The sequence below is a fragment of the Rhinatrema bivittatum genome, chromosome 5 (genome assembly GCF_901001135.1).
Source record: "Rhinatrema bivittatum chromosome 5, aRhiBiv1.1, whole genome shotgun sequence".
NCBI lineage: Eukaryota > Metazoa > Chordata > Amphibia > Gymnophiona > Rhinatrematidae > Rhinatrema > Rhinatrema bivittatum.
In genome coordinates, this window is record NC_042619.1 from 214,762,526 (window position 1) to 214,785,260 (window position 22,735).

The 22,735-nt window shown below is 46.5% G+C and overlaps 1 protein-coding gene across 4 annotated transcripts in view; it reads right to left on the reverse strand.

The window, feature by feature from the left end:
- DDX3X (DEAD-box helicase 3 X-linked) overlaps window positions 1-19,873 on the reverse strand; it is a 293,692-nt gene extending 273,819 nt beyond the window's left edge. Inside the window, exon 1 of one of the 4 annotated variants that reach the window (XM_029603138.1) lies at window positions 19,556-19,873. In XM_029603138.1, coding sequence (XP_029458998.1) covers window positions 19,556-19,600 — 45 coding nt within the window. In that variant the 5' untranslated portion in view covers window positions 19,601-19,873. The remainder of the gene's footprint in view (window positions 1-19,555) is intronic. The other 3 variants (XM_029603137.1, XM_029603141.1, XM_029603139.1) reach the window with 3 other exon arrangements.
- Between the last annotated feature and the right edge of the window lie 2,862 nt (window positions 19,874-22,735).

Here is a 22,735-nt window from a genome sequence, read left to right on the forward strand (position 1 = left end):
AAGGTGGAAGTGTGAGACCACTTTGGGGAGGAAGGAGGGAACCGTGCGTAGCTGAATGGTCCCTGGGGTGAGGGAGGAACGGCTCACGGCAGGACAGGGCCTGTAGCTCTGAGATGCGGCGGGCCGAGCACATGGCCAGCAAGAACACCGTCTTCAAGGTTAACAGACGGAGGGACAGGCCTCGGAGGGGTTTGAAGGAGGATCCCGCTAGGAATTCCAAGACAAGGTTGAGGTTCCACAGGGGCACTGGCCACTTTAGTGGTGAGCGAATGTGTTTGACTCCTTTCAGGAAGTATGATACATCTGGGTGCGAAGCTAAGCTGTCATCCTCGCTCCTGGAGCCGTAGCATGACAATGCGGCCACCTGTACCTTGGAGTTGAGGGACAGACCCTTCTGTAAGAATTCCAGGATCACAGGAACTTTAGAGGAACGTGGTTTGACATTGTGGTCTTCGCACCAGGCCTCAAAGACTCTCCAGATCCTGATGTATGTTAGGGATGTGGAGAACTTGCGTGCTGAGGAGAGTATCTATTACTGCCCCTGAGTATCCCCTCTCTCTCAGGTGAGCCCTCTCAATGGACAGACCGTAAGAAAGAATTGAGCTGGGTCCTCATGGAGGATGGGACCTTGTTGTAACAGGTCTCTGTGTGGAGGCAGGGGTAGTGTATTCCCTGCCAGTAGTCTTCTCATGTCTGCATACCAGGGTCTTCTTGGCCAGTCTGGGGCCACCAGAAAAGCTAGAACCCTGTGCCGCTGAATCTTGTGAATGGTTGCGCCCAGCAAGGGCCGCAGCAGAAAGGCATATAGCAGGGTCCCCAGTGGCCAGGTCTGTACCAGGGCGTCTATCCCCTGGGACTGCGGATCCCGCCTGCGGCTGAAGTATCTGGGTACTTGAGCGTTGGATCTGTTTGCTAGAAGATCCATGTCTGGAGTCCCCCACCGATTCACTATCATCTTGAAGGTTGTGGGTGACAGCTTCCATTCTCCTAGGTTTAGACTTTCCCTGCTGAGGAAGTCTGCCATGGTGTTGTCCTTCCCGGCGATGTGGACGGTGGAGATGTCCTGGAGATTTGCTTCCGCCCAAGCCAGAGGGTCTATTTCTAAGGACACCTGTTGGCTTCTGGTTCCACCCTGCCGGTTGATGTAGGCCACCGTCATGGCGTTGTCCGACATCACTGACCGCTTTGTCTCGAAGTCTGTGGGCGAACCGCAGGCAGGCTAATCTGACCGCCCATGCTTCTAGGTGGTTGATGTTCCACCCCGCCTCTTCTTCGTTTCACCGCCCTTGGGCGGTTAACTTCGCAGTGTGCTCCCCACCCGTGTAGGCTGGCACCTGTGGTGAGCAGGGTCCAGGTTGGGGAGAATAGTCTTGATCTCCAGCTCATGTGGCTGGTCTGAAGCCACCACCTTAGATGGGTCCGGACTCTGCCCTGTAGTGGTAGACGTAGAGTGTAGTTCTGGGATCGTGGGCTCCACTGTGATAGGAGTAAGCGTTGCAGGGGCCTCATATGGGCCCACGCCCATGGCTCCACTTCCAGTGTGGATGCCATTAGTCAGAGGACTTGCAGGTAATCCCATGCAGTGGGACGAGGGGCGCTCAGCAAGGTCTGGAGCCAGTCCCACAGCTTTGATCTCCTCATGGGGGTCAGGCTGACCTTGTCTTCCTTGGTGTCGAATCGGAGTCCTAGGTATTCCAGCGACTGCGAGGGCTGTAGGGAGCTCTTGTTTGTGTTGACTACCCATCCCAGGCTTTCCAGTAGAGCAATGACTCTGCTGGTTGTTTGGTGGCTTTCCTCCAGTGATTTTGCTCTGATCAGCCAATCGTCCAGGTAAGGATGAACGAGGATTCCTTCCTTCCTGAGTGTTCCCGCCAGCACTACTATTACCTTGGTGAACGTCCAGGGTGCAGTGGCTAACCCGAAGGGTAGTGCCCGGAACTGGTAGTGACGATTCAGGACCTTGAAGCGTATGTAGCACTGGTGTTCCTGATGAATTGGGATGTGTAAGTAGGCCTCTGACAGGTCCAGGATGTGAGGAGCTCTCCTGGCTGTATTGCATGTATGACAGATCGTAGGGTTTCCATGGTGAAGCGTGGGATCCTTAGGTGTCGGTTGACCAACTTGAGGTCCAGGATGGGCCGGAATGTACCCTCTTTCTTGGGTACGATAAAGTAAATGGAGTAATGTCCAGTATTTGTTTCCCGTGTGGGTACCGGGGTTATGGCCTCGAGGGCCAGAAGTCTGGTCAGTGTAGCTTCCACTGCCGCCCTCTTGCGGGGGGTCGTGGCAGGGAGATTCCACGAACTTATCCAGAGGGGTTCGAAGGAAGTCCAGGTAATAGCCTTCTCTGATGATGGCTAGGACCCACTTGTCCGAAGTTCGACCCATCTGCGGTAGAATAGGGTTAGCCTGCCCCCTATGGCTTCTTCCCTTGGATGGGTCGGCTGAATCTCATTGTGGGGTGCGGCTGGGGCCTGGACCCGAGCTGGTTCCCCTCTTGTTGTGTTTGTTCCGAAAGGACTGGTTCCTGCCCTGTAGGGCGGGGCGCTTGATAGTTGTTCTTGTGAGGGTTAAAGCGCTGTGAGCTTCTGCCTCTGGTGGACCTGGGAAAAGGACGCTGGCTTCTCTTCGCCTTGTCTTCCGGCAGGTGAGGTAATGGGGAGTCGCCCCATTTGTTAGCCAGTTTCTCTAGTTCGCTGCCGAACAGGAGGGATCCTTTGAAGGGCATTCTCGTGAGGTGTGTTTTGGAGGAGGCATTAGCCGACCAATTTCAAAGCCAGAGTTGTCTCCTGGCTGCCACTGTGGATGACACTCCCCTGGCTGCTGTGTGCACTAGATCGGAAGCCGCGTCAGTGAGGAATGATAGTGCTGATTCCATGTCTTCTCCCGGGGTGTTCCTGGCTTGGGATAAACAGGAACGTGTCACCACAGTGCAGCAGGCCGCAATCTGCAAGGACATGGCTGCCACCTCAAATGCTTGTTTTAGTATGGCTTCCAGGCGCCGGTCGTGTGCATTCTTGAGCGCTGCTCCACCCTCCACTGGGATGGTAGTGTGCTTAGCGACCACGCAAACCATGGCTTCCACTTTAAGGCATGCCAGAAGCTCCTTGGTTGCTGGGTCCAGGGGGTACATGGCCGATAGGGCTCTACCCCCTTTGAATGAGGACTCTGGCACATTCCGCTCCAGGTCAATTAGCTGTTGTGCCGCCTGTAAGAGGAAAATGGCGAGACGTCTGTCGAAGGCCCTCCAGCAGGGGGTTCATTCTAGGTTCCCCCGGGGTGCCTTGGCCCGGGATAGCGAGTTCCGATAGGCATTGGGATACAAGGTCCGGAAGCTCATCCTTTGAGAAGTGTCTCATGGTTCGGTGTGGCTCTGTCCCTGAGGGAAGTTCTCCCTCCTCAAGGGGCTCAACTGAGAAATCCGTGTCCCCGTAGGTGGGGCTTCTGGGTGGTGGGAGCCTGTGCCATGAGTGTCTTCCAGTGTCGCATATGGCTGGTCCGCCCAGGGTTCAGTTTGCATTTTGAGAAAAGCGTGAATCCCCTTAAATAACTCTACCCAGGAGATAGATAGATGCTGGGTCTAAGTTGAGGGGTGCCGGTTCCCTGGGGGTCCCTGTCTGTGGGATGGACTCACTGGGGCCTGCTAGGTCCGGGGTGCCCCCTAAGGAGCTAGCACTGGGTGGGACTGGCCCTGACCTGGATCTCCCAGGGCCTCCTCATAGTGTACGCATAGGGAGTTTGCTTCCTCGCTCTGTGCGGCTCTGATGTGGCATGCTGGGCAGAGGCCTTGAGCTCTTATTCCTGTTTCTGAAGGTGCCGTTTCTGTGGACGCGTAAGCTCTTATGCGCTCCATTGCGTCTGATATGTGCGCGCAGGTGTGCGTCTAGCCGTAGATGTGCGCCTTGTACTGTGCGCGTAAGGTTTTATGTGCGCCTAAGCTTAGGCGCACAAATAATTGTGCGCTTAGCTTAATTTGTGCGCTCGGATCGGACGGCGTGGCGAACAAGGCCAAGATGGCAACGGTGAGCAGGCGGGCAATATGGCCACCTCCTTGGAGGTTCTCCACGTGGGCAGACCCTGGAACAGCCGGGGCCTAGCCCTGCTAGGGCGGATCAACCTGGTGGCACAGATTCCGATCGCCAACCTGTGCTCCTCCTCGATCTTCGGAGACCAGATTAAGTAGAAGATTTCCACCTTACCTTGTCTTCGGCGCTTCCTGGTTTTGCTCCGGGCGGTCTCCAGCTGTGGGGGGAGAGGGCAAATACCTTCACTGCCGTGCTCGAGGGGGGTGCACCCGCTGCCTCTCAGCCGCGCCTGAGATCTGGGGCTAGGTCCCTGCTGAGAATCGGCCACCCAACCGAGGTTCACCTCCGAGGGACCACAGAAATCGCCTCTGGAAACTGGGGGAGGGACCCGAGGGTATCACTGCAGGCGTGCGGGGCTCGCCTTCAGGTAGGTTTCATTCTATAATTTTGGTCTAACGCTCAGAGAGCGTGCAGATAGTCCCTAACTTCTATGGAGACAGAAAATACTGGGGAGCTGCACTTCCTGCAGGGGTATATGTACTAGGGGCTGACGTCAGATTGAAATCTGATCCATCTCCAACTGCTAACAGGAGTACACTATACCCATTGGTCCTGAGTCCATCTGCTACACGCTAGGAAATTTCATTTGCATGCCTAGTCTTGCAATGTTCTCTTGAAGTCTCAATGCTCTTGTGATTTAACTGAATGTGTTATCAGCAAATTTGATCACCTCAACTTATTCCATTTCCAGGTCATATAAACATTAGACAGTGGTCCTAGAAACTATTTTTGCACTTTGAAGGGGATTCTCCTAATCAGAACTTTCCACACTGTCGTGACACCTTAGTGTCACCTGCAGTGTACAGGCATGTCACATGCCATGCCATCAACTCAGACATGAGTTTGGGCTTTTTTTCTAGTGATTCACTTTGGTTTTCAGTTTGTGGGTTGCTTATTGGACAATTTTTGCTGTCAATTGCGTTTTTTGGGCTTGGTGGGTGGGACTCAAGTCCAGCTGTCCCTGTCATTGGCTGCTGCTGCCGATGAGGCCTGGCCACGAGGCGTACTGACTGCAATCAAGTGTCTGGTGATCATGGATGATGTTATGCAGCACGGCAGGCTTGAACCCTGAAGGGAGTGAAGCACTTAACTGGCAATCAAAAAGAGGTACATGAGTGTGGGGGCCAGACCTGCTGGGGCTTGTTTTTTTTGGAAAAGTGCTTGGAATATTTTTAATATAAATGAAAGGTTGTGTCATGAAACATTTTATGTACATATTTAAGGAATCATATTGTCAAAATACATTTTGTTCATTTAACCTTTAACCTCTGGTTTGCTAGTACACAATTACTGTCGTGAAATTATGTTTGTCTAAAAAGTGTGTGTCACCAACATGAAGTTTGGAAAGCTCTGCTCTAAATACATAGCCTACTAATCTATTCTCAAGATCCATTTGTAGAGCAAAAAGTGAGAAGTTGCCACTGGATGAGTCATTGTCCATGGTTTGATCAACGATGTCGCAAGTGCAACTTTGCTTCCTTATTCAGAGGAAAAAAAGAAAGGTGTACAAGGTGTCTGAATTGGTCATGCAAAGCTGCAACATCTTTAGACTTTGGCAGATATACACACTAAACAGGAAGCTGAAAGTGCTATTCCCAGTTTAATGAAGCAATGAAAGCACAAGAAACTCCCAGTCACTGAGTGCACAAAGTCACTAAGACAAAATATAGAACTCTTGGATAAGGAACACCTATTACGGCGAAAAGCCAAAACTACAAGCAGTTTATTCAGTTGATGTGTTCCATTTAACTGAACAGATTTCATTTGTTTCCCCACTTTCAAACCCTGAAAGCATAAGAGCTAGCTGTGGGTAACTCATGGCTATGAGTTGTGAAATCATAGTACTTCTGTTCTAATTCAGGCTAGCTAATTTATGTGGTGGGCAAAAGTTGTTTCTAATTTTGTTTCTATTTGTACAGTTACTCCTTGGCTAGTTATTCAACATTTTGCTCATTATCAGGCTGATACAGTAAAAATCGGAGATGCGGACAGAACACTCCTGTGCACGTGATACAGTAAATAAAATTTAAATTAGGGCCGGCAGTAAGAAGGCGCTAGGGACACTAGCGCATCCCTAGCACCTCTTTTTGGACAGGAATGGCAGCGAGTTTGACAGCTGACCCTCAATTTTGCAGGCATCGGTTCGAGCCCGCTGACAGCCATTGTTCGGAAACCAGATGCCTGCAAAATTGAGGGTCTGGTTTTCAACCCACTTATCGGCCTGAATGCATTTCTTAAATATTGGTCTAAACCACGCTTTAAGAACCTTGGCTGAACAATCCTGTGCTGCATACAACTGCACAACAATGAAAGTCCCTTGCATTTCAATTCTATCCTTCCACCCTGATTTGGTTTTCAAATTGCTTAATTTTTTTGGTACTTGAAATTCTCTTTAGTCACTTTAGCTTTCTCTTTAAAAAGGGAGTTTGTGATCATACATAACCATGATAAAGGAGGAAAATTGTTTCTGTGTCCTTTGGCTTAGAGGCACATCTGATTTTATGTCTCTTGTGAAAGATTAGCAGTTTCAGCTTATTTTGACAAACAGTACAAATTCATGATAAAGGGGGAAGGCTCTATTATGATTACCTTGTTTCAATGACCAGACTATCTAGACAATCTGATCATACCTCAGTAATTTGTATACAAGTCATGGATCACTAGTAGTTTCTAGAAAACAGGTCTGTGAGCCTGTCATGCTGAGCTCCTCAAAGTCTGCAACAAGTCACCTTTTGGTATTCCTAACTAGCATTAGCTTTTTTGCTGGGAAGAAATATGCTTATAAAAAGCCTTGAGGATTCCCATATTGTCAAAACATTGCCACACCTGTTGAAGAACCATCTCTTCTTTTCCATGGCAAGCAAATTACACTCCAAGTCTCATACAGCTGGCATCAACTATTCAGATCATGCTTGATTTTAGACAAACATCAATGCAGTAATAGAACTTTAGCTCCAGTTCTACTGAAGCTCACATTAGGGTAGGTAGGCCAAATACCTTCAGTTTCATGCCACAGACAATTCCTGCTTGTAATTCTGAAGAGACTGCAACTTTATTTACTTTTCAGCACATTTCAACAGGTCACTTGTCCTCTGTGGGCATTTCCTGTGGGTTTCACAGGAAGCTGTTTTTCCACTGTTCTGTATCGTGAACACCAGGAAGAGTCCAGACTTTGCTCATCTCTTATGATTTCAGGAATTTTTGTAATAGAAGACTTATTGCTCAACCAAAAACATGGATTCTGTAGCACAAAGCTTTAGAACAGCGGTTCTCAACCTGGGGGTCGCGACCCCGGCGGGGGTCGAACGACCACAACACAGGGGTCGCCTAAAGCAGGGTCCCCAACCACCGGTACCGGGCCGTTGGGGTTTTTTGCCGGTCCGCGGCTATTTTTTCTGCCAGTCGCGTTTTTTTTGGGCTTGTTGGGCGGGACTTGTGCTCTGAATCAGGGCGGACTGTAACAGAGCACAAGTTGGGCGGGACTTGTGCTCTGTTACAGTGATTGGCTGCTGCTGCTGCGATGAAGCCTGTCCATAGCAGGCGCACCCTATCCCTATATTGCAGCAGTAAGCCAATCAGAGCAGGAGCTGCAAGCCTTGTTGATGCATACGTCAGGAGCACATTTTGTGGGCAGACCCAGCCAGCACAGCATCGCACGTGGGCGGAACGGGAAGACCAGCAGCACAGCGTTGGAGAAAAACAGCAAAGGAATCCAGAGTGTGCAGCTACAGCCAGGTATCAGGAGGGAAGGAGTTAGTATGTTGGGAGAGGGTAATGAGTGTGTGGGGGCCGGGGATGTACTGGGGGGAATGAGTGTGTGGGGGGCCAGAAATGTGCTCGGAAAGGGTTAGGGAGGTGGGAATGAGTGTGTGGGGCCAGAGATGTGCTGGGAGGGGGGGGGGAATGAGAGTGTGGGGGGCCAGAGATGTGCTCGGAGAGAGTTAGGGAGGTGGGAATGAGTGTGTGGGGCCAGAGATGTGCTCGGAGAGAGTTAGGGAGGTGGGAATGAGTGTGTGGGGCCAGAGATGTGCTCGGGAGGAGGTGGGAGGTGGGAATGAGAGTGTGTGGGGCCAGAGATGTGCTGGGGGGGGGGGGGAATGAGAGTGTGTGGGGCCAGAGATGTGCTGGGGGGGGCCAGAGATTTGCTTGGAGGGGGCTGGGGAGAGGGGTATGAGTATGTGAGGGCATTAACTGCTATAAAAAAATAAAATGTTTCAATCTCATGTGTTTTGGGCTTGTTTTTTTGGAAAAAAGTGCTTGTTCGTTCATGAAAACCTGGCAACACTGCCGGAGCCGCACGGGCAGGAAGGAGGAGGCGCTTCAGCTGCGTGCAGAAGAGGAGCAGCGGGCCGGGAAGACTAGGGCCGCTGCAGAGCCCATCCTGTGGCAACCCGTAAAGAGGCCCAGAGGTAAGAGAGAGGTGTGTGCGAGTATGAGATGAGTTGAGAGACTGTGTGTTTGCAGAGACAGCATGTGAGAGCCTCTGTGTGTGTGAAAGAGACAGCATGTAAGAGTGAGAGCCTGTGCTTGAGCAAGGCATGTGGGGGTGTGAGAGAGCCTGTGTGTGAGACTCAGACAGCCTGTGCCAGTGAGAGCCTGTGTATGTGTGTGTGAGAGAGAAATGCATGTGAGAATGAGAACCTGACTGTGTGTTTGAGGGAAGAAGACAGGTGGAGAGAAAAGAAATAGAAAAAAAGGCAATATTAAAGGAAGTGGCAAAAAATTAAAAAGGGAAGCAGATGTAAAAAAAAAAACATTTTATTTTTTTATAGCAGTTAATGCCCTCACATACTCATACCCCCCTCCCCACCCCCCTACAAGCAAATCTCTGGCCCCCACACTCTTTCCCCCCTCCCTAACCCCTCCTAGCACATCTCTGGTCCCCACACTCTCATTCCCCCCCCTCTGTAACCCCTCCGAGCACATCTATGGCTCCACACACACTGATTCCCCCCTCCCTAACCCCTCCTAGCACATCTCTGGCCCCCACATACTCATTCCTCTCCTCAGCCCCCTCCAAGCACATCTATGGCTCCACACACACTGATTCCCACCTCTCTAACCCCTCCGAGCACATCTCTGGCCCCCCACACGCTGATTCCCTCCTCCCAGCACATCTCTGGTCACCACACTCTCATTCCCCCCCTCCGTAACCCCTCCAAGCACATCTCTGGCCCCCCACACGCTAATTCCCTCCTCCCAGCACATCTCTGGTCACCACACACTCATTCCCCCTCCCTACATCCTAATTCCTCCCCTCCTGCTACCTGGCTGTAGCTGCACACTCTGGATTCCTTTGCTGTTGCGCTCCAATGCAGTGCTGCTCTTCCCGTTCCGCCCACGTGAGATGCTGTGCAGTGCTGGCTAGGTCTGCCCACAAAATGTGCTCCTGACGTGTGCATCAACAAGGCTTGCAGCTCCTGCTCTGATTGGCTTACTGCTGCAATATAGGGATAGGGTGCGCCTGCTATGGACAGGCTTCATCGCAGCAGCCAATCACTGTAACATGATTCAGAGCACAAGTCCCGCCCAACAAGCCCAAAAAAACACGACTGGCAGAAAAAATAGCCCAATTAAAAGCAACCCGCGAATCGGAAAAAAAAACCGCGAATGACTACAAAAGAAGCCCAATCTCGCGGTAAATAAGCGAGGTTGGCAACACTGGTGCCAATAGCAGCAATCAGCGCCTCCCCAATAGCCACGTGGCAGCAGTGGCAGTAATTAGATTAATTGTTTGACTCAGCTGGAGGTGACAAAGTATGAAGTGGGATGTGAAATCAGCTTGATCTGGTGGAGAATTAGGATTGCTGTTACACATGAACTGTATTTGGCAAACATTATTAAAGGGAGCCAGGATAATCAATTGAAGGCTGCAGCTGAGGACTGATTCATTATGACTCATGTAGAAATTAGTGCATTTTCCAGATTAGTCTGCATAACACAATTCTCAACATTCAGCATTATTTCTGCTGCATAGACTTTTATCTGAGAGGCTCTGAGGTTGTGAGGGAGCCAGTAAGAGTGAGAGCATGAGTGTGTATGAGAAAATCCAGGGGAGTAAGAGTGTGTGTGAGTGGGGGGGGGGGGGGGAGAGTGTATCAGTGTCTGTGAGAGTGAGAGGTTATGGTGGGTATAAGAGCATGAATGTGTAAGTATGTGACAGTGTATGTGTGAGAGAGAATGGACATGTGAGTGTATGTGTGAGAGAGAGAGGATAACCTCCTAATCCTCGACAATATCAGGGTGACTGGAAATCAAGAGCTCCCATGTATGGACAGCAGGGGCTTTTTAAAATCCTTATTAGTTTTAATTATTGTGTGTTATTTGATATATGTGCTGTTTTGAAATATTATTGGTGTGTGGGAAATTATAAAAATGTATATGATTTTAATTAATAGAAATTCTATTTATCAGTAATTTTAAAATATTCTTTTATTAGTATGGTTTTACTATTATAACTGATGCATTATGTTTCTTAATTTTATTGTTTTATGAGGAATGGTGGTTCTGTTTATAAATGTCATAATAAATAAGTATGCACTAAAATCCAACCCCATCCATAACCCCACCCCCATATGACCAAAGCCCCACCCTCACCCCGCGAGGGCGGGGCAAGGGCGGGGCAAGGGGTCACCGCAACATGAGGAACTGTATTTCGGGGTCACGGCATTAGAAAGGTTGAGAACCACTGCTTTAGAAGCTGGTGACTTCACTAACTGGAGGAATTAAGTGTGAAACAAGCATATGAAACACTATCAAGTTTCTAGTAGGTTCCCAGAATTCACTCTGGGTCCACAGCTTAATAGCAACATCTTAACCAATCTTTCCCCTTCTATAGTGTATACCAATCCTGAGTTTTATGAAGGATGCTTAGGTATTAAAAGATTATACAGAATGTTGAAATGAACCAATTTGTTCTGTAACAGTCCAAGTTCCATGAAAAATGGTATTCCAGCCAAGCAGATTAGTATTTTACATAGAGCTACTACTGCCAAACTGCTGAATAGCTTTTCACTCTGAAAAGATGAGTTCAGAAGCTTCATAATCAGAGCAGAAAAGATATAGGATGGAGTGTAATTTTTTTTTTTTATAAATGCAGAGTTCCATATGCAACCTGGCCTATGGTGCCATCTATACTGGTAAGCAAGGCTAGAAAAATTGTTACTGGGCAAGGACAATCCTGGTGAAAAATTTGGAGCATGCTGCTTAGCTCTGCCCCAGGCTCCAGAACAGCTGCTGTTGGCAGTTCAAGCTTTACACTGAGTAAAGCAATCACTGGGCAGCAAAGCAGCTTGAGTTGCAGCCACCCCCTACCACCAGGCTGCATGAAGAGCCACAATCTTGGAATAACCCTGCATTGCAGGTGTCAACTGAGGAAGCCTATTACCTGGCTGCATGGAAGAACCAGGACCACAAAACTGGAAGAACAAGTTTTTTGGGGGGGGGGGGGCGCAGAAAAGATAAGTGCCAAAAAATTAAAAAGCAAAACAAAATGTAGATGAGATTTTCCCTGGCTCCTAGATATTTGAGCAGGGACTTCAGTAGTCAGAATGTTGTGAATTCTGGTCAGTGTCCCATTTTTGCAGGGATGGAAAAAGTTTTGAAAACTCAAGTCCTTTACAAAGCTTTTTCCTTCCATCAGGAAAAATAAATATTGGGACATCGGGTATTGAAGGCCTTGATCATCAAGCCCAATGATGTAGTGAACATGCTCTTACTCTATTTGGATACCCATCCTTGTTGAATACCTCAAACAGATCAATATGAAGAACTAGCCTCTGTTGAGGGAATTTTGAAAAGTGCACCTACAATCTTCATAAAGGCTCTTGGAATGGATGCCAGACAAACTCTAAGTGATTTTTCCCAGATCACATGCCTTTAGAAAATGTGAAGCAAAGCATCTGGCATGCATTAGAGCTGGCAAGATTTTTAAAGCACCAGACATATGTAGTGCCATCTTTACTCACAGAATGTACTAGAGTGACTCCTTTAAAACCTTAAAATCCAATTCTCATGACCGCTTTTGAACAGTCATGAACTTAGAATTCCAAAATACTTCCCTTGCCCAGAGACTGGCACAACTGATTTTATATGAAAGTTTTACCATCTGAAAGTCACTATTTTTACTAAATGCCAAACAACCTCATGAAAAATAGATCACACAGGATCCTCACCAAAACTATTTTCCAACAAAGACCAGTGTGCAAGGAATCCTATCATTCCCAACATTTCAAGCACTACATAAATGAGACCTCTGCTTTTGACAAAGCCTTGAAAAAAAAAAAAGGGCTTGCATAAAGCCAGCCTCAAGGCTTTGTCTAGTGAAAAAGGCAAACTGAATGATTGCAGGTAAGAGCCATAAGGCCTGTCTAGTCTGCCCAATTTATCTACTGTATTGCCTCAGGGCATAGTTGAGGTCTTCCCTTTCAGTCAGGAATAGAAGCTTCCAAAGCAAGTCACCTACATATTTAAAAAAAAAAAAAATAGATTGCATGCCACTGACTCAGGCTGTAAGCGTCACCACTGCTACCAGTACTGGAGAGGCAGAAAAAAGCCAACAAAAGAAATCCAAACTAGACCAAGAAAAAACCCAAAAAGACAAATCTAAAAAAAGCACACCTAAGGATTAAGATCTTGTGATTATCCCATACCTTCCTGAATAGATTGCTATTTCCATGAAGATATTTTCTAATGTTACTCTGGAGTCTACTCACTGAGTGTCGTTAAGTCTGGTGCTAAAAATCCACTGCTTAATTCCTCTCCCACTAAATATAAGCTATGCAGCTACTGAAGGAGAGCTTGAATATGGTTTATCTAAACGTCTGCCATGATAGAAGCACAAATACAACAGTCAGCCTGGGGCCAGCTACAGGTCCCTTGGGAAAGCTTGTATGTTAATTCTTCCTATATAAAAAAAAGGAAATCTTTTGCCTCCCTTTAAATCTACATCAAGGTACTCCTGAGAAAACTAGTCAGGCAACCTGTGTAAGAGGAATGGAGACCAAGCGACTCCTGCTCCCCAGTACAAGTCCCTAAGCAAATGTCTTATTTGACCAGCTGTACATATCACTCAAATCCTATCAGTGCTTTAATATTTCTAGCAGAAAAGGTCTGAGGGATCAATGGCAAACAGGCCACATCTATAGGCTTCATTTTGTGCTGCTCTGACCAGGCATGCCAAATAGGCAAGCTCCAGTCACCAAGTTATGTACAGAAGATTCAAAATCCAAACAGTATCTCCATTCAGGGAGATGTTACCACAAAGATAGTAAGACAACTAATACCCTAGAAAATAAAAATAGGGCTTGACTATCTTTTCTGGCCTAAGAGCCACACTGGTGGCCCCTGCTTAAAATGGTAGACCATCAGATGAGGGGAAGAGAGCAGCAGGGATATTATCCCCTGCAGTGCAGTATACACAGAAGGAAGGCTTACATCCCAGCCTACAAGAGTTTCCCTATCCCATAGATGTTAATACTGTGGGTTGAAATATGCTTGTGGCCAGGTGTGCCCCAGAAAGCAAGATTACCAACTATTAAAGAGCTGACCCAGAAGACAGTTTAAGCATGACAATAGCAGGTAATAGCTCCCAGAAAGGAAGATGCCAGGCAAAGGATTCTTCCAGAAACTCAAAGAAAAGTCAAGACGACACTTTAGAAAGTGTTCCTGATCTGGACCATACTAGCATTCTCATAGCAAAATAAGTTTGTTCATACTTGACCAAGGTTACATATGGAGCTGCTCCTGCTTCAAATTCTACTGTACTGAAAAGTGGGAGCCTGACCATCTTTTTTCAACGATACCAGAGGTTCTGCTATCCCAGGCCTCTAGAACCTGCTGCTGACAAAGAACAGACTGCAGTTTTAAGAGTTCAGTTTTTGCCTAGAAAATCTATAGCATATCACCATCTGTTGGAGACCAGGTCACTTGGTGCTGGTGAAATGTAAGATTACTGCAGTAGAACAAAGTACTCGAGGGTTTCAGACTGGTGGAGTAAATACAGAGCTATGCCTTTTTAGCCTATCTGGGTAATATGACCAAATGGGTTGGTTAAGTATTCCTAGACAGGAATAAACCTTACATGTAAACCACATGTTGAGTGACCTTAATCTCAAATTTACTAATGCCCTTAAAGCTTACATGTTGCCAAAGAGGTTCCTTCTGAGTTCATAAGGTGTTATATTCACAGACAAGTCTAGATAAACTTGATTAAAAACTTCCAAGTGTATGGTGCCCAAGACAATCGGAACTTTCTGCCATTGTCTCCGATTGCATTATTTGTTTGAGGATTCTTGCCATACAATCCACAGAATAGTTACTTGATACTGACACTTATCAGCAATGCAGTTCTTGTGGTTTTTCTTTACCACACTTCTCATCCATTGAGATTTTTTATCTGCTGAAATGGGAATATCCCAGGTAATTACAGTCTACAATTCTCAGTCATGATCCCAGTGCTTTTCTAGTGCAGTGTTATGTTTACAGATAAGCTATACCATCTTATGCCTTTGGCATCCTCACTTCACTTGTATAAACCATTTTTCTAGCTCTGTTTTGCAGAGTTTATTTCAGTTTTAATGGGTTCTCTCTATACTGGCTGTGAAGCATCTTGTCCACAATCCACTAGCCTCAATTATCACTCATTTTTAGGTCTAAACTTTACACTCTCCTTAACCATTCCCAAGACAAATTTTGATCCACTTGGGGTTCATGAAGCAACTCCAGCTCTTGTTATGCTTTGGTCAACTGATTTCCCTTATCTGCTGGTCAGATTCTTTGAGTACTGTTTTGCTAATTCCATTTTAGCCTTTGTGATCACTTGTGTCCTAGACATACCAGGCAAGCACCAAAGTTCCAGGCAAAGGTATTTTTCTGATTCACCTACAGCAGACGTGTCCAAGAAAGTAGGCACCATTAATTCTATGTTTGTTACCCAATAAGATTCATGTTTGAATTCTGTTAACTGTTTTCTAACAGATTTAACCACTTTCACAATTCCTGCAAAACTATTAGCAAGAACATGAACATTAAGTTACAAAGCATACCAGACCATTCATCTAGCCTTATTCAGTAGCAAGAAAAGCAATTTTAATCAAATGGATGATACCTCAACAGGACTTGTCATTATGGTCTATGTTTTAGATCTTTTTTTTTTTTGCTTGTTTCCCACAAATATCAATCAAGAAATGTTTTGAATATGTTGGAGTTTATTAAGACACCCAGAAGTGGCAAAACAGGCTCTCTCCAAGGTAATAAAAGAATGGACAGAGTTTATTCTATAAAATAAGGGGAGTGTCATAACAGGCATAGCTTGAACAAACATGGGTGGCAGGAGTGGCCCCTGCTGGGCTGCTGAAATTTGAAGGGAAAGAGGGAAAGTCAGAGTGGGAAAGCAAAAAGCAGCAAAATAAACTTGAGTTAGGAAAGTAACCAAAACAGCTAAAATAGCAATTAAACTTCCTTTCCAGCACCTCAATTTTGATTTGCAATTTTTTTTCTCCCACCTTTGCATGCACTTTTAAAAAATAAAACAAACATGATTAGGGCTAGTCCAGAGCTAGCACTGTTAGCCCAGGTTTGAACGTGTGTTTTCGAATCATGCTAGCTTTACCCTTTATACAGTATTTATTTAAGAACTTTTACTATACCGACGTTCGTGAGGCACATCACGCCGGTTTACAAAAAACTGAGGCAGGCAGAAAAAAATTACAAAGAACAGGGGTGGGGAGATAGGTGGAGCAGGCAAGAAAGGGTGAGAAATAGGGCAAGGGGCAATAGGGCAGAGAGAAAGATAGGACAGGAGGAGGGATAGTGGCAAAAAAATTTTGAGCAGTGAATACATAGAGAACTATGTATGGGTAATATGAGTATGGGGTAATAGTAAAAATAAAATAAAAATAAAATAGTAAAAATAAAAAATAGTAAAAATAGTAAAAGAGTATGGGGTAATAGCATGTCCAAACCCCCCCCCCCCCCCCAAAAAACTAATAGCGCCCGCAACATGCAAATGCATGTTGATGACCCTATTAGTTATTCCCGCACTATACAGAAAATAAAATGTGCAGCCAAGCCGCACATTTTACTTTCAGAAATTTCGGCCGGCACCGGGGAAGTGTACAGAACAAAAAACTGCTATTCTGTACACCCTCCGACTTAATATCCTACTGATATTAAGTCGGAGGCACCAAAGTTTAAAAAAAAATTTTTAAATTTAAATTAGCCGGCAGCCCGCAGGTCGGAAGACGGACACTCAGTTTAGCTGGTGTCCGTTTTCCGAACCTGTAGCTATCAGCGGGCTTGAGAAGACACCTGAAAAATTGAGTCTGTCAAATCTGCTGACAGCCGTCGCGCACCTGTCAAAAAGGAGACACTAGTGTCCCTAGCGCTTCTTTTTACCGTGGGCCCTAATTTGCACGCACAGGAGTGGCCTGTGCGCTCGCCTGCTCTCCCGTGACTTTTACTGAATTGGCCTGTATGTGCACATGCACCAGGTTCTTAAGGAAGCCTGCTTGTGGTTCCTGGATAACATCCCTACAATAGCTAAGCTGTTAGAAGAGGAGAGGGTAGGGAATTAACACATGGAAGAATCCCAGACAGATGTGAACTTCACAGTCCAGAGGGTAGTTCAACAGGAGCTGGAAGCCCAGGGAACAGAAGAGCTTGCCAGATGACATACGCAGTCGAAGTTATGCAATATTTTATAGCTTCTGTTAATACAAGAAATGCGGCATGACAGCTACTATTGATAGTATAGTGCTATGTTTTTACTGGAACACCAACACAAAAAAGGTTTCAAATTTTCTACTCCCATATCAAATATGTCTAGTTCATTGGAAGTGTCACTTCTCCAAAGTGAACAGGATAGATTATAATTCAAGTCCTGACTGGGTTAATGTCAGACATCCTAGGAAATAAACTACAAACCATAACAGGCCAATGCAATATAGTGCACTCAAGCCAGTGCACTGGGTAACATGCCATTGGACACAACACCCCCACCGTGTTGCAATACGGGGATTAGTGCGAGCTATTAGCTATTACCCTGTGATGCCAAAAGTTGCTGTGCAGTCAAGGCACCCATTTTATCATGGCAAATTTAACACTTGCCCAGGAGCTGATAAACCATGCTGCGGTCAAGGGCCCACCGAAAAAAGTCCTGCTGTCCGATTCTTCCTATTAAGTATCACTATGTTACTAAGAGGAACCACAAAGTAGAATCATCCTGCACTCAACAAAAAACTCCTGCTTCCTATGGCTGGTCGTTTGGCTTGGGGGGGGGATGACACCACAAAGCAGCACCCCCAAGGTCTGGCCTGATTAGCCAAGTAGTCCAGGTCAGACCCGGGTGTCCTGTACCTGAAATAGAACATCCAAGATCCCTTTGGTAAAACAGTCCTTGCCAGACTAAATCCCCCCCCCCCCCAATGCCAAGAACCCCTTTCAGCAATAAATGAAGGAGTGAATACATTATTAAGTGCCTTATACTTAATTTATTCACTCCACTTGCCACTGATTGGTCCATTCACTGTCACATGTCAGTGAAAGAACCACACCATTCAGAAGGCCACCCTGAAAGGACCAATCAGGAACAGCCCTGCTAGGGGTGGGGGAGAAAGCTCTGGACAGGCTGTTGTGAGTGAACAGCCACTTTCTGGACACCCAATGCAGAACACTAGGGATGCAAGGATTATCCATTGTGCGTCCCTTTTAGCGTGGCAGCTCATTCGCCTATTGCATTGAGCACCCAGGAGAGGTGGATGTGTGCACATTCAAAGACTGTGCACTCAGTCTGAACTCACTTTTACGCTGTATAGCATCAGCCTGTAAGTGCCCATATCAAACTCCATTTGAATGGCAAAGATACTAGCATCTGCTTACATTAGAAGCAGATAGGTCACTGAATACTTGACAATTTAAGAAAAAAGTAAAGCACTTCCCCCCCCCCCCCCCCAAGGCTAAATTCCAGTCTGCAGGAAACGGCATTCACAACCACTGCTTAACAGCAACACCTGGTAGGCATACATAAGATCTAGGTTAGTTAGATTCCAGTGAACAAATGTGTGCTCCCTGGGCCAGTCTTATCCCTGCAATGGTTGACTGGGGAGCTCTAAAGGTTTGGGGAAAATATGAGCAAACCCAGGTACTGTAGCCTAAGAAGCTAACTGAGCTAGAATACCAGGAGTTTCATTGGATCAAAAACCAAAAAGTAGTACTAACTTATCCCTTCCAGTTGCTCCACTTAAAAACAAAGTCTTGCAGTTTCGCCCCTTAAGCCACATTCGTATTTAAGAACGCATAATTTACTCCTAAAATTAAACAATTATATAATTGTACCGCGACATTTGATCGTCGGCAGTCTCGAAAAACTAGTTTCCGTGCTAAATGGTAAGTATATCAACTTTTCTATCGCTTATACAGTATTCGGGGGCTTTTGACCGCAAAGCGCATAAAAAGCCTACATAACGAAGCCGTGATCCGCCTTCACTAGTAAGTGACCTTAGCCCCACACTTTCTGGATCCAGCCCACTAGTGAAAATATGACAAGCAACTAGAAAACAGGATCAGTGGCAAAGCACCGCGCGTTAGGAGTAAAGAGTGCAGCGCCTCCGGCCTAACTCGGGTTCAGTATCGCCATCACTACGGAACACTTTATAAGCCCCTCCTCCACGACCGTGCCCAGCGGAAAAGGGGGAGATAACAGGGTGCGCCCGGCGGAGCTGACACCGTCCCTTCCCCCACCACTACGTGCTTAAGGCGCCTCCGACGCTGCATTCCCAAGGCGGCGTACGGCGAGAGCTCCTCCCCTGGCCGGCAGCAGCCGCACCAATAACCAGCTGCGTCACCAGCCCTGCCGGCCAGGCCCCGCGCCAACAAAGGAAGAGCGAGAAGGAAACAAAGGCAGCCCCCACCGACGATAAAGGAGTCCAGAGGAGGCTCGGGCCCGTCCAGGGGAAACAGGAGAGAAATCACAGGCACGGTCACTAATATACCGCGAGTAAGAAAACCCCGAATCTCCTCGAGCGAGCCCATAACAGAGGACGGGACCCGCATGAACGCGCCCCCCACCTTTCCCGCGTCAGCCAGACAACAAAAGCCGCCATCGTGCGCCTAAAACAACAAATCTAAACCTCGGCCCCACCGCCAACCGGAAACCGAGGATGCCACATTCACTCTCGCCATCGGCTCCACTGGGCTCAGCCAGGGAAGCCCCCCCCCCATCCCCCCCGGGGGTGTATTAACCCTTCCAACCACCTCATTCCTCCGCGCCAGCTCTCCACAGCCCTCGACGATAACCCCGCACCACAGTACATACATACGGAGAAAACGTTCCGGGGCTGCTTCGGGCCGTTACTCGGCGACTCCCCTCCCCCATCCCCCACATACATAAACAGAGCGACTCAGGCCCGACAGGATGTGTCCGTTCTCCCAGCGGCTATTGTCGCTTCCCCTCCCTGGTGCCTGCTCCTTACCTGCTGGTCTAGGCTGAGGACATTTTCCACGGCCACATGACTCATAACTAAAGAATAAGGGGGACTTTGTTTTAGGGGATCAAAGAATATTCCGCTCGCGCTCTCCGTCAGCGAAACGCTCTGTGAGAGGTCTACTTCCAACTGAACGCCCGGCTCTTATGCGTCTCCTTAAACGCGCCCACGCAAAATTGCGTCAGCGCGCAACATCTCCCCGCCTCGCGGCTCTGCCGCTCGCCTGCTCCTCCTTCGGCGATGTCTCGCGAGATCTGCCTGTCCGGGCCGCCGGCTTCACGAAGACCTCTTATAGCCTCTAGCACGGATCCGGTGGGCGGGGGGGCAAATGTATGCAGATGTAAGGCCCGGGGAGCATTTCGCCCACCGGTGGCTAAGCTGGGCCCGGAAGTGGCTCCATTGCCGGGGAGGCAGGCCTTGCGCGCCCCGTGACTTCCGCGTTTATGACGTCAGGGCAGAGGTGTTGTTTGGGAGGAGGGTGTTGAGGGGAGGGGGGTACCAGGTTTGTGGTTTATTTTTAGAGTAATGTGGATTTCAAGTCTAATTTGTTTTTCTTCTCTATACCGAATGTGTAGGGATTGCCATAAGCGTCAGACACGACCAAGCGCAGTCCTCAGGAGTTTACTGTTTCATTAAGCGGGTGAGCTACAGAATGAAACGGACTTGCTGAAGGTCACAGAGTGGCAGTGTCAAACGCAAACCCTGAATTCGGTTCTGCGGGTTCCCAGCTCGTTCCCTATCTAAAAAGCTGCTCCCTTTCCTAGACCCACCCACAGCTACTTTAATAAACCCCTCCTACTCTTTCTAGGCACAGCAGAACAAAGGCAAGGCGCCTACTATATGGCACAGTTGTGGGTGATCCAAGAAATAGCTTAGGGATAAGCAGTGGTGGAGGTTAGCAAGGCCTTTGACATTTTCTTAAAACACAAGAGTTGCCATACTGATTCAGACCAAATGTCCTTTACATAAGCACATAAGAAATTGCCATACTGGATCAGAACTAGGGTCCATCAAGCCCAGCATCCTGTTTCCAACAGTGGCCAATCCAGGGTACAAGTACCTAGCAAATATCCAATAGTAAATAAATCATGTGCTATTAATTACTGTAATAAGCAGTGGCTATTACCTAACTCAATTTGATTAATAGTGTTTTATGTACTTCTCCAGGAACTTGTCCAAACCCTTTTTAAACCCAGCTACACTAACTGCCTTAACCACATCCTCTGGCGATGAATTCCAGAGCTTAATTTTGCATTGAGTGAAAAATAATTTTCTCCAATTTATTTTAAATGTGCTACTTTCTCACTTCATGGCATGCCCCAACTCCTTGTATTATCTGAAATAGTAAATAACTGATTCACATTTACCTGTTCTAGGCTTTTCATGGTTTTATAGATCTCTAACATATACCCCCTCAGCTGTCTTTTCTCCAAGCTGAACAGGCCTAACCTCTTTAACCTTTCCTCATAGGGGATCAGTTCCATCCCCTTTATCATTTTGGTCACCCTTCTCAGAACCTTTTCCAATGCAACTATATCGTTTTTGAGATGTAGTGACCATAATTGCACACAGTATTCAAGTACAGTCTCACACTGGAGTGATAGAGAGGTTCTGTGACATTCTCTATTTATTTACCATTCCTTTCCTAATAATTCTTAATCTGCTATTTGCTTTTTTGACCGCTCCCCTATGACGCCCACATATTTTTCCTGGGTGGTAAATTTTAATACAGAACCTAACCATGTAACTACAACACAGGTTATTTTTCCAGAATCACTTTGCATTGTCTCCTATCCCATGACTTTTTAATTTCCTCAAGAGTCTCTGGTGAGGTACTTTATCAAATGCTTTCTGAAAACCAAGATACACTATATCAACTGGCTCATCTTTATCCACACCTTCAAAAAATGTAGCAGATTGGCTAAAGGAGGAGGAGTAGCCTAGTGGTTAGAGCAGTGGGCTATGAACCAGGAGACCAGGGTTTGAGTCCTGCTGTCCCTCCTTGTGACCTTGGGCAAGTCACTTTACCCTCCATTGCCTCAGGTACAAACTTAGATTGTAAGCCCTCTGGGGATAGGGAAATACCTACAGTACCTGAATGTAAACTGGTGTGATATCTCAATTGAGATCAATTGTCGGTATATAAAAATAATAAATAAATAAATAAATCCAGATGGCTCTGTCCCATTAAACTATACCTAGCTATATGTTGAGTAATTTTGTTCTTTATAACAGTTTCAACCATTTTTCCCAGCACTGACATCACATACAATGGTTCGTTGTTTCTTGGATCATCTCTGGAACTCTTTGGTACCATAACTGATTTTAATGACAGTTTACAAATAGACCTGCAATTTCATTTTTCAGTTCTTTCAGCATTTACCATCTAGTCCAGGTGATTTACAACTCTTTAGTTTGTCATTTTCGCCTATTACATCTTCGAGATTCACTAAGATTTATTTAATTTCCTCTGAAGCATCACCTTTAAATATCACATTTGGCTTGGGTATCTGCATTATCACTCCCTAAGTAAAGACTGAAGCAAATAATTAATTTAATCTCTCTGCTAAGGCCTTGCCATCCCTTAGATGATTGAGCAGTAAAAGGGGCATTAATGGTCCTAGTGACTCCCCCAAAGACTTTTTGCTTTAAATGTACCTGAAAAAGTTATTATTATAAGTGTTTGCTTCCACACTAAGCTTCTTTTCAAATTCTATTTTTGCCTTCCGTAATAAAGGTTTGCATTTAACTTGCCACTGCTTATGCTGTTTTCTATTTTCTTCATTTGGATCCCTTTTACATTTTTTTAAAGATATTCTTTTGGCTAGAATAGCCTCTCTCACCTCACCTTTTAACCATGCCGGCAGTCATTTGGTCTTCCTTCTATCTTTTTTAATGCATGGAACACATCTGATCTGGGTTTCTAAGATGGTATTTTTAAACAACGCCCATTTGAAGATAGCTGGATAAATAGCATTTGAAGATTTATTCGGCTATCTTACTTATCCAGCTAAATAGCGCTTTTTAGCCGGATAAGTCACAATTTATCCTGATAAGTGTTGCACATCTGCTATGTGCGTATATTTATGCTCCTAATTTTAATCTTTTACACAAGGAAATTTAACTTGCATATTTTCCTTAGCACTTGTCGGCTTTTCTGCATGTAAA